Below are 11,896 nucleotides of genomic sequence, written 5' to 3'. Positions count from 1 at the left end.
CCGGTTGTAGCGTTGCAGTTGTGTCTTCCGTTGTAGTTATGTCCTCACACCTAATAACCAATAGAATGCGGTTTTATTTCTTCCAATCAAAGTGCGTTGTGAACGTGTCTTCTGCGTGTCACTTCCCAACTAGGGGAGGGATGCAATGCAAAATTGTGAGACTATCGTTAAGTTTTCCGCGCTCGAAGGTTGAGAATTTCATGGGCTATTCTTGTTTCATGGGCTTATCCTTGATGCCTTTTGGGACACTTCGGATTGTTGAAAGATTAATATTCTTGTTGCGTTTTTAAGCGCGAAGTATCAGTGAAATTTTCTTCGATACGTTGGAAAGGTTAGGAAGACGAGAATTTGACATTGCCTCGTAGCTTCCCTTATTGGTTTGGAGTGTGCTGGTGATCGAAGTTGTGCTTTTTTGTCGGAACTACTAAAGGAAGGTAAGGTTTCGGTTGCATTTTATGCTAGTATTTTGTTAAATTCAAATATTACAACCATTCTTCAAAGATCACGTTCAAGTTTTGGGCTTAATACTGTAGATTTCATGCGACAGCATGGCGAAGCGTGCGAGTAACTACTAACTTGGATTCATTGAATCCTTCAGTGTCGAGGGCTGATTTTTATATTTTGCGTGGGACATGTAAAACTAGATGTTACATAATTGAAAAACAGGGCAGATCTCGGTGTTTCAATGCCCAAAAATGTGTGATTTTCTCCATCTCATTGTGCCTACAATGATGGCTATTATGGATACAGTGGAAGACATGTATTCATTGTAAATGTATGGGACTACGCAAAAATTCAACCTCTGGTATGGTTGATGTCAAATATCACATATCCTGGGAGGTTAACTCACAAACTGCTAACTCGTATGATGAAGATCTGGTCTCTTTCATAAAGGATAGGGTGCTGTCTCCCAATGCTCTCCAACAAGTAACAGTTGGGTTACAATATATTAAATCATTCTCTTTGCTCACCCAGAAGGGACAGAATTGCAGCAAAATTACTCTTCACTTAATAATTAGTGCTTTGCTATTTAAATCAGTGGCTGACATATGCCACTTTCTTTATTTTGATCAATTTAGAGTAAAGTCCCCTGTACCAAATTATAAGGAATATGATAACAATATGTATGTTATATGTTACCACATTATCCATACTTTTTCAGCTATGTTTCACAAACATTAAAATGAAATAAACACTAATTCATGCAGAAATGAATACTTAATTCAATACAGACTATTGCCTACTATTAGCAATTATTGCTCCTACATGTGTTAGCAAGAACTTGGTCTTGTTGGCATTCATTGTGAGCATTTGGCGATCTGTATATTAGTGGAGAAACTCTCTGCAACTATCTTTGCTAAGAAAATACCAATCCTTTCACCCTTACTAAATATCATTCATACAGGCATGGATGAGAACCAGCAGCAAAGCAAAGAAAACAAAAGTGCTGATGAGGTGGTAAGCTCTATTCTAAACATTTTCTTGGCGAATTATGCACTAGTTATAAAAAGGTATATGTTGTGCTTAATTTTTGTCCTTGGTATAAACATCATTTTCCTTTGGTTTTGTCAATGATATGAATGAAAAATGCATTTTGTGTAAAGAAAGATAAAATTTAGCTCTTAGCCTAAGTTATGATGAGATGATGTGTCACTATCAATTTGGCCTCTGTTAAAAGTAAAAGAATTAAACTAAGGATAAAACTAAACCACAGCATACCTATACTAAACCCTCAGCCTATTTGTATCAATATTACTATTTTTTCTGGTGTTCACCCAATAGATTCAATCCACTCACAGACAAATATGGCACCTGTGCATTTTACTATTACTCTTAGGCTAAGGCACTCGTAGAAAGCAATATTTCACAAAACAACAACATTATGTATGCAAGGTTTAAATTTTTCAGACCTTTACTGCTTGTTTTTATGATTGGTTCCAGTATTTTCTTGCACAAAGAGTTCTGGTTGAATGTACCAGTCACCATGTTTTTTGGTATGGTGGTTTACAGTAATTGTTGTATGAAGTAACCTTCACCAATATTAATTTTGTGAACTTGTCACTGACAAAGAGCTAGTTCATGATTAGACATTGATCGTTTCATTAATTGCCATGCTCTACATTTATCATTGAAGTACTGATTAACTCCTTTGCCATCAGTAATTGCATTAAAGATACTGTGTTAGAAATCACAGCACTGTACCCCAAAATCTAATGTCGTCCTCAGCACAATCTCATTTTTTGAGCAAGGCAAAAGTAAAAATCAAACAAGACCACACAGACATCATCACAGAGACAACATTGCTATGTATAATGTTTATATAGTTAGTTACATAAAAGGTACTCTATTCATTAATTCAGTGTCAATACTCACCCTCGTAGCAGCTATAATTTTTAGCCAACTTGGGAAATAGTGGCCTAAAATGGACCCTTTTGGACATCTGAACTTTTAAATTTCCAGGGGAAGGTTCCCCAGACTTTGCCATCCAAGTGGGAATAAATGGCTGTCACACTGTCATTTTGGTCCCTCCCAGCTGCTCAAACGTTGTCCCTCCTTTCCACAATCTTACCAAAGCCCCCATATGTGTAGTAATAAAAACATTGAAGTGAAGTGTGCTATCTCAGCAAGAGGTGATAATCATGCACACTTTTAAGTGAGTCATCATAGCAGATGTTTGGTGAGGTATTGCATTCTGTGCTCAAAATCTAGTTCATGTAGACCTGGGAAAAAAGAATGGGGTGTAGCAGCCATTCATGTTGTTTAATTGCTCTAAGCTCTAATTCGATACTACTGTTCATTTGGCTATCTTTCTTGCCAATACTGTTTCATTATTTGAGTTTTCTTGAAGACACTTCCCATTGAGAAGAAGCATTATATGTGTTTACAAATTAGAAGTAAAGAAAAGTGAAAAAAAAAATAGGAGAGTGACAGGATGGTATCAAAGACAGTGGTACAATTTTTTTTTGCAGGGGGGTCATTTTTTTATTTTTGAATCAGAGTTTTAGCCTAAGTATGTCTAAGTTTCTACACTTGTTGTTTAGTCTTGTGACTTCTTGCTTTAAGAAGTGAGGTAAAATTGTTTGAATTTGTTTTTTTCATTACAGCCACTTGAGTCTGTAAATGGAAAGAAAACACTGAAAAATGACGGTAGGGAATACATTGCTTGCACTATAAAGTATTGAAAGTAATTTGCAACTCTCCATATTTGTTATTTGTAATTGACATGCTTTGCACAGGTGTTGTGGGGTTAGTGGAGAAGTTAACTGTATTTCAAAAATTAAATCACTTTAAATTGCAGTGAAAGCTATTACTTTTATAGTTATAAAAGTATCAAAGGTAACTTCTCTGAGAACCTTCTCCAGTGTCTGTGATATAGAAGTGTCCACTAAATATAGGTTCATTTATTAAGAAATGTGGGAAGAATAGTATGCAACTGAAAATACAAGTAAGGACTGGAAAAGAATATTTATTCCTTGCTAGTAATCTCAGAACAGCTGTGTGGAGCTGGAAATTAACAGTGCTGGAATACAACAGTAAATCCTGCTGATAAACTGAGAACAGCTGTGTGGGGCTGGAAATTAACAGTGCTGGAATACAATAGTTAACTCCTGCTGAGAAACTGAGAACAGCTGAGAGGGGCTGGAAAATAACAGTGCTGGAATACAACAGTTATCCACTACTGAAATTCAGAAACAGGAAACTTTTAAATACTTTTGTGCAACAATATACTGAGCATGCAGTAATATCTTCCATTGCCTCAATTCCAGTTACTTGTAGAAAGGTCATCTCTGAACCATTAAATAGGATCTGTTTTACCCGTTATGGAAGAAAAAATCTTAACCCTTTAACCCCTAAAAGTGACCAGCTTCTAATTTCTCCTTACAATATCTCCCCTGAATCAAACATTGAGTTCATGAGAATAAAGGAAATGACCAACAATTTATAAATCTCTTGATTTTTATAAAAACTCTCTTTGTCAGGGCTTCAGGAAATGTATAGAGAACAGTATGGAGAATATGCATAATGATGTTAGGGTGTAAAGGGTTAATCAATAAATGTATGTTAAAGGTAGCAATCTTCTATAACTATTACTTATTCACAAATACTATATTTTATTTAGCAGATTGTAGCTTCAATGGATGCCAGAAATATTTTTATGAAAAACTGGCAGATACAGTTTTGTATTGTACTCCAGGATATACATCTTTCCCAAAAGATGGTATTTCTTCAGAGAAGAATGAAAACTTAAATGCTTTCTTTAATCAGTATAAAAGACGATTTTTTGAACGACGTAGCCTGAAAAGACCAGTCTACACACTAAAACTTGACCAAGAAGGTAAGATTGTCCGTGACAAAAATGGCATCCTTGTTGTTTTGGTCAACAGTTATGTTCAAGGAGAGCTTAAGACTACAAAGCAACTTCTCTACAGAGAGGCTGTAGATGGTGTATTAAGCAGTTTACACTACATTAAAGGTGTCCTTGGAGAGGATACTTGCCTCCCTGGAGGGGTGAATGCCTTGAGTAGGCTATTCAATCAAAAATATGTATTTAAGGGTATTTTCAACCTTATTAGGGCCTTCTTGGCTCGATGCTCAACATGTCAGGTCAACAACCCCTTGCCAATGCGAGTGCTTCCCCCTCCTGTCCCCATTAGATCTTTTCGCCCCCATTCCAGACTACAGTGTGACCTTATTGACATGGCCCCAAAGAAGCACCGTAGTTTTATGCAGAATAATTGTTGGAGCTACCGTTACATTCTAACAGTCAAGTGCTGTTTCTCGAAGTTTTGTTGGCTGTTCCCGTTAAAAACAAAGTCTGCAGAAGAAGTGTATGCCGTTCTGAAGGCCTTGTTCATCAAGGAAGGGTCACCTACTGTAATTCAGTCAGATAATGGTGGTGAATTCATTGGAGAGGTAGTGCAAAAACTTTGCAAAGAATTTGAAGTTTGCATGGTTCATGGTAGGCCACACCACCCACAGTCTCAAGGCCAGATAGAAAATCTCAACAAGCAAGTCAAAAGGTTACTTGCAAGGTTTTTACAACAGTTGCCTAGAGATCTTCAGGCCAATGTCTGGCCTTTACTACTCTCTGCTATTGCAGACCTTTTGAATTGCAAGTGGCACAGCACAATTAATGATGTGCCTTTTCGAATATATAAGAACCGTGAGCCTTCCTGCTTGGTGGACTACATCATCCCAGATGATAGTATGTGGACAGAAAGTATTGAAGATGGTTGCCTTGAGGATTATGAATTTTCATCAGAAGATTTCATTGAACTTGAGAGACATGGGGAAAGCACTTCCATGGATAAATCTAAATTAGAAGAGATAACAGAGGCCATCCTGCAAATTTCTTCTGAGACCATATTATTGTCCTCATTGGGTGTTTCAGCTAAGCAGCTGTCAGCAGCTGTTAAGAAGATAGTGCAAGGAAATTCACATTCTCCACCTTCTCACAGTCACAACAACATCCCACTTCAATCAGTGGATTCAGAGGCAGAATTCCAGGTAGAGAGCATCACCAAATACCTCTTCAACTTGAGTGAAGAATACAAATCTAAGTTGGTGGATGTGCTTGAAGCAACAGAACACACCATTCAAAAGAATCACAAATGGGCTCTTAAGAGGGCTAAAGAGCGGGAATTTAAGGTGGGAGACAAAGTTCTCTTCCAAAATCCACGTTCAGAAGGATTGCATTTTTCAAAGCCAGATCCCTTTCAGCCCTTGAATGTTCTGGGGGTCATCAAAGAGGTGCGTCCTGGAGGAATGTTCAAGGTGGAGATAGAATGTGGAGAGCAATTGGTAGTTAAATCCATTTTTGGTGGCCAGATGGTTTTGTTCAAGGAAAAGCAGTGTGAACTTCCCCTTTGTGAAACACCCCCCAAGTTATCTTTGCTGAATATGCACAATTTCATTTCAGAGTTTGGCCTAACTGTGCGTAAGGAGATGTATAATCGAAGTCTAAGGTTGAGGAAAGTGGCTCACCATAGAAGTATTGATGATTTATTGAAGAGTTATTGTCAGGTTCTGGATTATGGACTCCTTGCCATGGTATCGTCGTTTTCTGACAGAGAGGAAGAAGAAGCTTTGTTTCACCAGAAGTTTGTAACTGGCCTTCAAACTTTACAGGCTTCGGGTTTTCAGTACTTTCTCTATGGTACAATCTTTTGGGAGAGAGACAGAAAGCAAAACCTGGGAAAGTCAATTCTAAGTCATCTCACCAGTTACGAGGAGCACTCTGACTGCTTGTCGTGCGTTGGAGAGCAAAAAGAAACTCCATGCTTTCATCCCTGCTGCCAGAATCTTGTGCTTCAGATGGCTGTTAACTGTGGGCTCTTCTGTGTAACAATAGATGGTTGCATTGTACCATCTGATGATAGTATAATGAAAACATCTCAGACAGCTCCAAAGGAAACCCCTCTGTTAAGTAGCCATACAACTGAGGCTAGTACTTCATGCCATGATAAAGACAGTATCAAAAGACCTAGCACCCAAGTCGGTGTTGATGAGCCAGTGTTCAATAAGGATGATCTGCTTGACCATACAAATGATGTAAATGTTGATGTTGGATCCAACAGATGCAGTACACCCCAAGGAAGTCTGAAAACCCATGAAGTCACCCTTGGTGAGCCATCCACATCATTGCTGTTCATGCCAGGAAGCAATCAAGGAATGCTATGGAAGCCAGCTGAGTTGAAGGACAAGTGTCAGCAACATCTAGAGAACATTGATCCTTATTGCAGTGAACTGGCCAAGTTTGTAATGCCCTTGAAGGGCTTTCTTGCAGCCATAAATCCTTCTCAAGATAATGCCACAGAAAGAAGTAACTTGAGGTACTTTTTAAAGATTATTGACAAGCATGCAAATAAAGATGTACAGAGCCAAGTGCGCCTAAGTAGCAACAATGGCAGTCAGGAGTGTATGCAAGTTCAAGGGTACAGCTCATTCTGTGGACTTTGTGCAATGAACAATGCAATAGGTTGTTCCAGGAAAGGACCTACTATGTTCAATTTGTTTGACCTAGATTTGGCAGCAGACATCATTTGGTTAAAACAGGTTTGTGAAGTTGGCTGTGGATTTTCTGTACCTTTAGAGCCTATGCGGGGTCTTGATGGTGACTACAGTATTTTAGCAATGGAGGAGGCAGCAATTAGGAAGAACTGTACATTTCAAAGACTAGATTTACCCTTGAGGGCACTTGTGGATGGTGCTGCAATTAATTCCCTTGACACCAGCAGTCTCCAGGAATTTTATTCCCTTCTTCTGGGATTGTTCCAGGCAGATGAGAGACCATCACTCATTTTGAGGACAAAGGAATATCACTTTGTTACTCTGCTCTTTAAAGCAGATGCAATTGTACTTCTTGATAGTCGCAGGACATCTGCTCTTCCACTGTCCCTTAAAGATGGCCGAGGTTACATTCAGAGAGAAGCATATCAGAACCCAGATTTTGCTGCTGTAAACCTTCAAGGGCCTGGAACTTATGGCAATCCTGTGAGAGTGAATGACTTGCCAGAAGTTAAGCTGCACACAAATTTTCATTGCACACTGGATGAGGTGTGGGATTTAAGCAGTACTGTAAGTGATGATACCATCATTGCCACACTCCATGGACAAGTCAAAGCAAAAGATGTTCGTACCCTCAAGCCAGGTAACCAAATAAATGATGTTGTGATCAACTACATTGGTCCATTCTTAATGAGTCAGAAAAAGGATGTGTATGTGGCAAGCACCTTTTGGCTAAATCACTGCAGCCAAGAGCTGGGTGTTAAGGAAATGCTTAGGTGTGATTTTCACAAGTATGAAAAGTTTGTATTTCCTGTTCATTGCCCTGGTCACTGGTGGTGTGTCTTAATAGACAGGCCAATGAAGTTGTATGGGGAATTTGACTCCCTTTGTAAAGATCGAAGGAGTGATTATGTTTTTCAGGTCTTGTGCAGGGAATTCAAAACTGCAAATATTGATATTTCTTCATTTCGAAGGTTAAGTCAGGAGGAAAGAGAAAAGTTGCCTTCTCAAGGACAGAATGTTTTTGACTGTGGTGTCTTTGTGTTGGGTTTTATCAGTGCATTTGTCAACAACTTGGAAATGAATTTCAGCTTAAGGGATATGCCATTCCTGCGGAATTCATTTGCGAAAATTATCATGAATGGGCAACCAGTATGTGACATTAAAAATTGTCCCAGTACCCAAGAAAGTTGTCATCCAGCTTGTGAAGAAGGTGGCCATGGAAGTGTCCTTGGGCTAGTTGGTTGCTCTACCATTGAAACTATGAGATGTAGGGGTCAAGAGAATATTTGCAGTGACAAAGAATCTGGAGTAAGTGGTACAGGACTTATACATTGTGCTGGTGAAAACAGCAGTGCAAGAATAGGTGAAGATGGAATTAAGAAATGCAGAACAGGAGTGAGTCCATTTAGTCCTGACAAAACCATGGAAGAGGTTTCTGTTGGTTTTGGTGTTGCTTTTCCTGGTAAGTATGAATTAGGGGATTTTGAGAAGGATTATGAAGATATGGAAGATGATCCATTTGTTGTCCCCCCTCCTCTTCTGCCATTAGACATTCAACTACGGGACAAAGACACAGAGTTGTCAAATGAAAACAATATTCAAGGTAATTAATATGTTGACCATTTTCACTCTTTGTCTCTTTGTTTTTATAATATGAATTTTTTTGCTATATTGTTCCATAATTATTCATCTCTATAAACCTTGTTTTTTTGTTATTTGCTAAAGAAAGCATTGTTGTGCCTTTTTACAGCCAGTGAACCAGATGATGAAGATTTGGTGTTGTATGAGCTCCTCAAGCCTCCTTATGATGCTTCTCACGAGGTATGCAGAATTTGTGAGTGATCTGTGGTTTTCTTCTGCTTGGGTTTTCTCTTACATTATTATTATTATTATTATTATTATTATTATTATTATTATTATTATTATTATCATCATCATCGTCATTATCATTATTATTTTTTTTACCGCTGTTGTTGTTGTTGTTGTATACTATGCAGAGATGTTCTTGTAACATGCCCAGTAGTTTAGGGGAATATCATTATTATTATTACTATTATTATAATCATTTTATATTATGCAGAGATGTTCTTGTTAACATGTCAAGTAGTTTAGGGGAATATCATTATTGTTCTTATTATTAAATTATTATTATTATTATTATTATTTTAGTACTATTACTTTTGTGTTTTGTTTCCCTTTGATGACTAGTTTTGGATGTTTTTTATTGCCTTGTGTCTGCAATGAATTTTAAGTTAAATTATTATAAATACATCTAATGATTAATAGTCCTTTAATTGCTAAATTTGTTTGTTGGGTTAACATAACAATGTGGTTGTTTTCATTGTCCCTTGAGTTAATTTATAGCATATCATCATTAACATACTGATACTTGGTAAGTGGTACTTACCCGATGAAATTAAGCCAAATGTGCATTTTAATACGAATTTGGTGAAGACAGTCTTTCACAAGCCAAGTGTCATTAGATTTTCTTTCCTAATGGAGACTGATTTTCTTCACAGCTTCCAACCCTACAGATGCTCTATTCTAAAGAAGAAAGGAAGGTATTCCAAGGCCTTAACCCCATCACTGAGCAATATCTTTTCAAACTAAGGAAGGAGAAAGGGATAAATGTTCCAAGAGGGTGTTACCATGCAGTGATGACAACAGAAGAAATGGTAGATTTTGATTACTGGAGGCAGGTAAGGAAGGGAAAGTCGAGACAAAGATTTTTCCATTACAGGTGGGATAGAGCCTTCGAAGTTTGGACCAAGGAGACCACAGAAGAGTTGATAGATGTGGCAAGTATCTTAGAGCGAGTTGATAGTGATGGATGGGTCTTATTGAACATCACAGAACAGTATCACTATGAAATGTGGAGAGACTGGAAATGGAGGCAACTTGAGGAGAAAGACCTTTTGTAATTTTAAATAAAATCAATAAGGCAAGCTATTTGGCACAGTGTAATACTAATAATTAACCCTTTAGCTCCCATGTGTGACCAAGACAGAATTTCTCTTTACACTATCAATACAATATCAAGCAGACAAGTGATGAGAATGAAGAAAATTATTGATAAGGGGATTATTAGTTGATCCAATACCAAATTCTCAAAACTAACATCACAAGAACTATATGGCAGACAGTAAGGAGAAATACTAATGAGATCTTGGGAGTTTAAGGGTTAAACACTTAATGGGTCATGTGTTCATTCTAACAGTTTCAATTGGGTTTTGAAGCATGCTTAATTCAAGTCATATCCAAAATTCCCTTGCTCCACATTGTGAATTGTACTTAGACATGGCCAGAGAACATCAACAGAGAATGTGACCTCTTAAGCATGTTCGCATCAGACCTATGAATTTGTCCACAAAACTTCCTTTGGAATTGTTGAGTTCCAGAGTTTCACATCTAGTGCATTTCCAGAGCAGTAGAATTTAAAAAAATTGACACAAACATTTAAATTGCAAAGAATTTATTTAAAACCTTTATGTTTACAGCAACCCACATAAAAAGAAATCTTACCAACAATTATGAATGAATTAGTGAATAAAATAGCCTTGACTCCTCAATCTGGTGTCAACTGCTTTATTTTATTCAAAAGTATATAAGGGTAAATTGGAGAGTTACTTAATGTGATCTGTGAAATAATATTGAATAATTAGAGCCAAACAGTTGCAAGTAAGTAGGAAGGTAGAATGGATTTATGGTATATTAGTGCACTATGGTCCACTTTAAATTTCACAAATTCCAAAAAAACTATTTCACCTGAAGTTATTTGCTTGAATTATTTGTAGTGAAGATGTTTATTTCCATAGAAGTGTTGCATGTTCAAGTACAACTGGAGCAGTTTTTTTTTTAACTATCCATTTGTGTTCGTTAAATGAGCAATTTCAGCTTGAATTTTTAGTTAGATTAATTATGGATTGCACATGTTGTGTGCACAAGTGTTTATTTGTTGCAAACACTTACAGTGTATCCTATTTATCAAGAGAATTTTGTCAACAAAGGACATCATAGCAGGAAAAAGGTAACCAAAATTTGTATGAAACATTAAAAAAGGAACAACTAGCGTGATTTTACTTAACCCATGAAACAGTATGTAAACAAACCTGTATGACACCAGCGGCATGTTTGATTGTTGGATCACCCCCATGTTGTGTGTGGAAAACATGACATAAGCCAAAAATTTTTGTAACGCATAGTAGTCTATGATCAATTTCATTGGTTGGAGAAAATCACTCTATGTTCATCTACAATATCTTGTCGAGAAATAAATTATGACAGAGCTTTGCCTTAGCATGAGCATGAATGATATTACTCAATTGTCTTCTTTAGTGAGGCATGTAATTGATGAGGAGAAAGTAATACCTGTTTATATTGTCATCTGTTAAAAATTTGATTAAATCTGAATTACTTAGGGTTGGTTTTCTTTATTTCCTCATATAGGCATCTCGCTTTTTGGGCAGATGTCTCTCTGGAATGAAATTTATTTTTTTCCATTTTCATCTTAATCGGAAAGGCCAAAAAATACAACAACAAAAACCACATCAAGTCTAATATTAAGGCGACAAAGTCTCTGTGAACCAGTTTAATTGCAGTATTACTCAGAGTGCTTTTCAATTGAGTACTGTGAAACCAAAACCAAAGTAACTGCAATGGCCAGTCAGAAAAAGGGAAATATCACATGGAACCAATCAGGACTCAAAGTAAATACATGCAAATGGCCTGAAGTGCAGAAAAATGCGAGGAACAAAGTTATGATTGATTTTGGGTTTGCATCTGATTGGTTGAGAGGGTGGCACAAGATTTCTGGGCCAATCACAGAGCATACTTGGGCAAAACCATCACAATCTTGGATTACTTTTGACACTCAATTGAAAATTGC

General features: G+C 37.2%; 1 protein-coding gene across 5 annotated transcripts; it reads left to right on the top strand.

Moving 5' to 3' along the window:
* Positions 1-16: 16 nt before the first annotated feature.
* On the top strand, positions 17-11,429 carry LOC131779407 (uncharacterized). 5 transcript variants are annotated; one of them, XM_066161993.1, is made up of 6 exons: positions 17-434; positions 1,406-1,455; positions 3,105-3,147; positions 4,124-8,614; positions 8,762-8,832; positions 9,531-11,429. In XM_066161993.1, the coding sequence occupies exons 2-6, from the start codon at positions 1,408-1,410 to the stop codon at positions 9,930-9,932; spliced, it is 5,055 nt and encodes a 1,684-aa protein (XP_066018090.1). In that variant the 5' UTR covers positions 17-434; positions 1,406-1,407; the 3' UTR covers positions 9,933-11,429. The 5 variants fall into 5 exon arrangements, with proteins under 5 accessions (XP_066018090.1, XP_066018089.1, XP_066018086.1 ...); XM_066161992.1 differs by having other exon boundaries at positions 1,406-1,458; XM_066161989.1 differs by having other exon boundaries at positions 18-434; positions 1,406-1,458; positions 3,481-8,614.
* The last annotated feature ends 467 nt before the right edge of the window (positions 11,430-11,896 follow it).

The sequence above is a fragment of the Pocillopora verrucosa genome, unplaced genomic scaffold (genome assembly GCF_036669915.1).
Source record: "Pocillopora verrucosa isolate sample1 unplaced genomic scaffold, ASM3666991v2 scaffold_124, whole genome shotgun sequence".
Classification (NCBI taxonomy): Eukaryota; Metazoa; Cnidaria; class Anthozoa; order Scleractinia; family Pocilloporidae; genus Pocillopora; species Pocillopora verrucosa.
This window is presented reverse-complemented; position numbering and strand designations above follow the sequence as displayed.

Excerpts from the sequence above, each read along its gene's own strand:
- LOC131779407 (XM_066161990.1), top strand. The coding sequence starts at position 4,024 with ATGATGTTAGGGTGTAAAGGGTTAATCAATAAATGTATGTTAAAGGTA. Across the intron at positions 8,615-8,761 it reads AAATGAAAACAATATTCAAG|CCAGTGAACCAGATGATGAA; the intron begins GTAATTAATATG and ends GCCTTTTTACAG. Across the intron at positions 8,833-9,530 it reads CTTATGATGCTTCTCACGAG|CTTCCAACCCTACAGATGCT; the intron begins GTATGCAGAATT and ends TTTTCTTCACAG.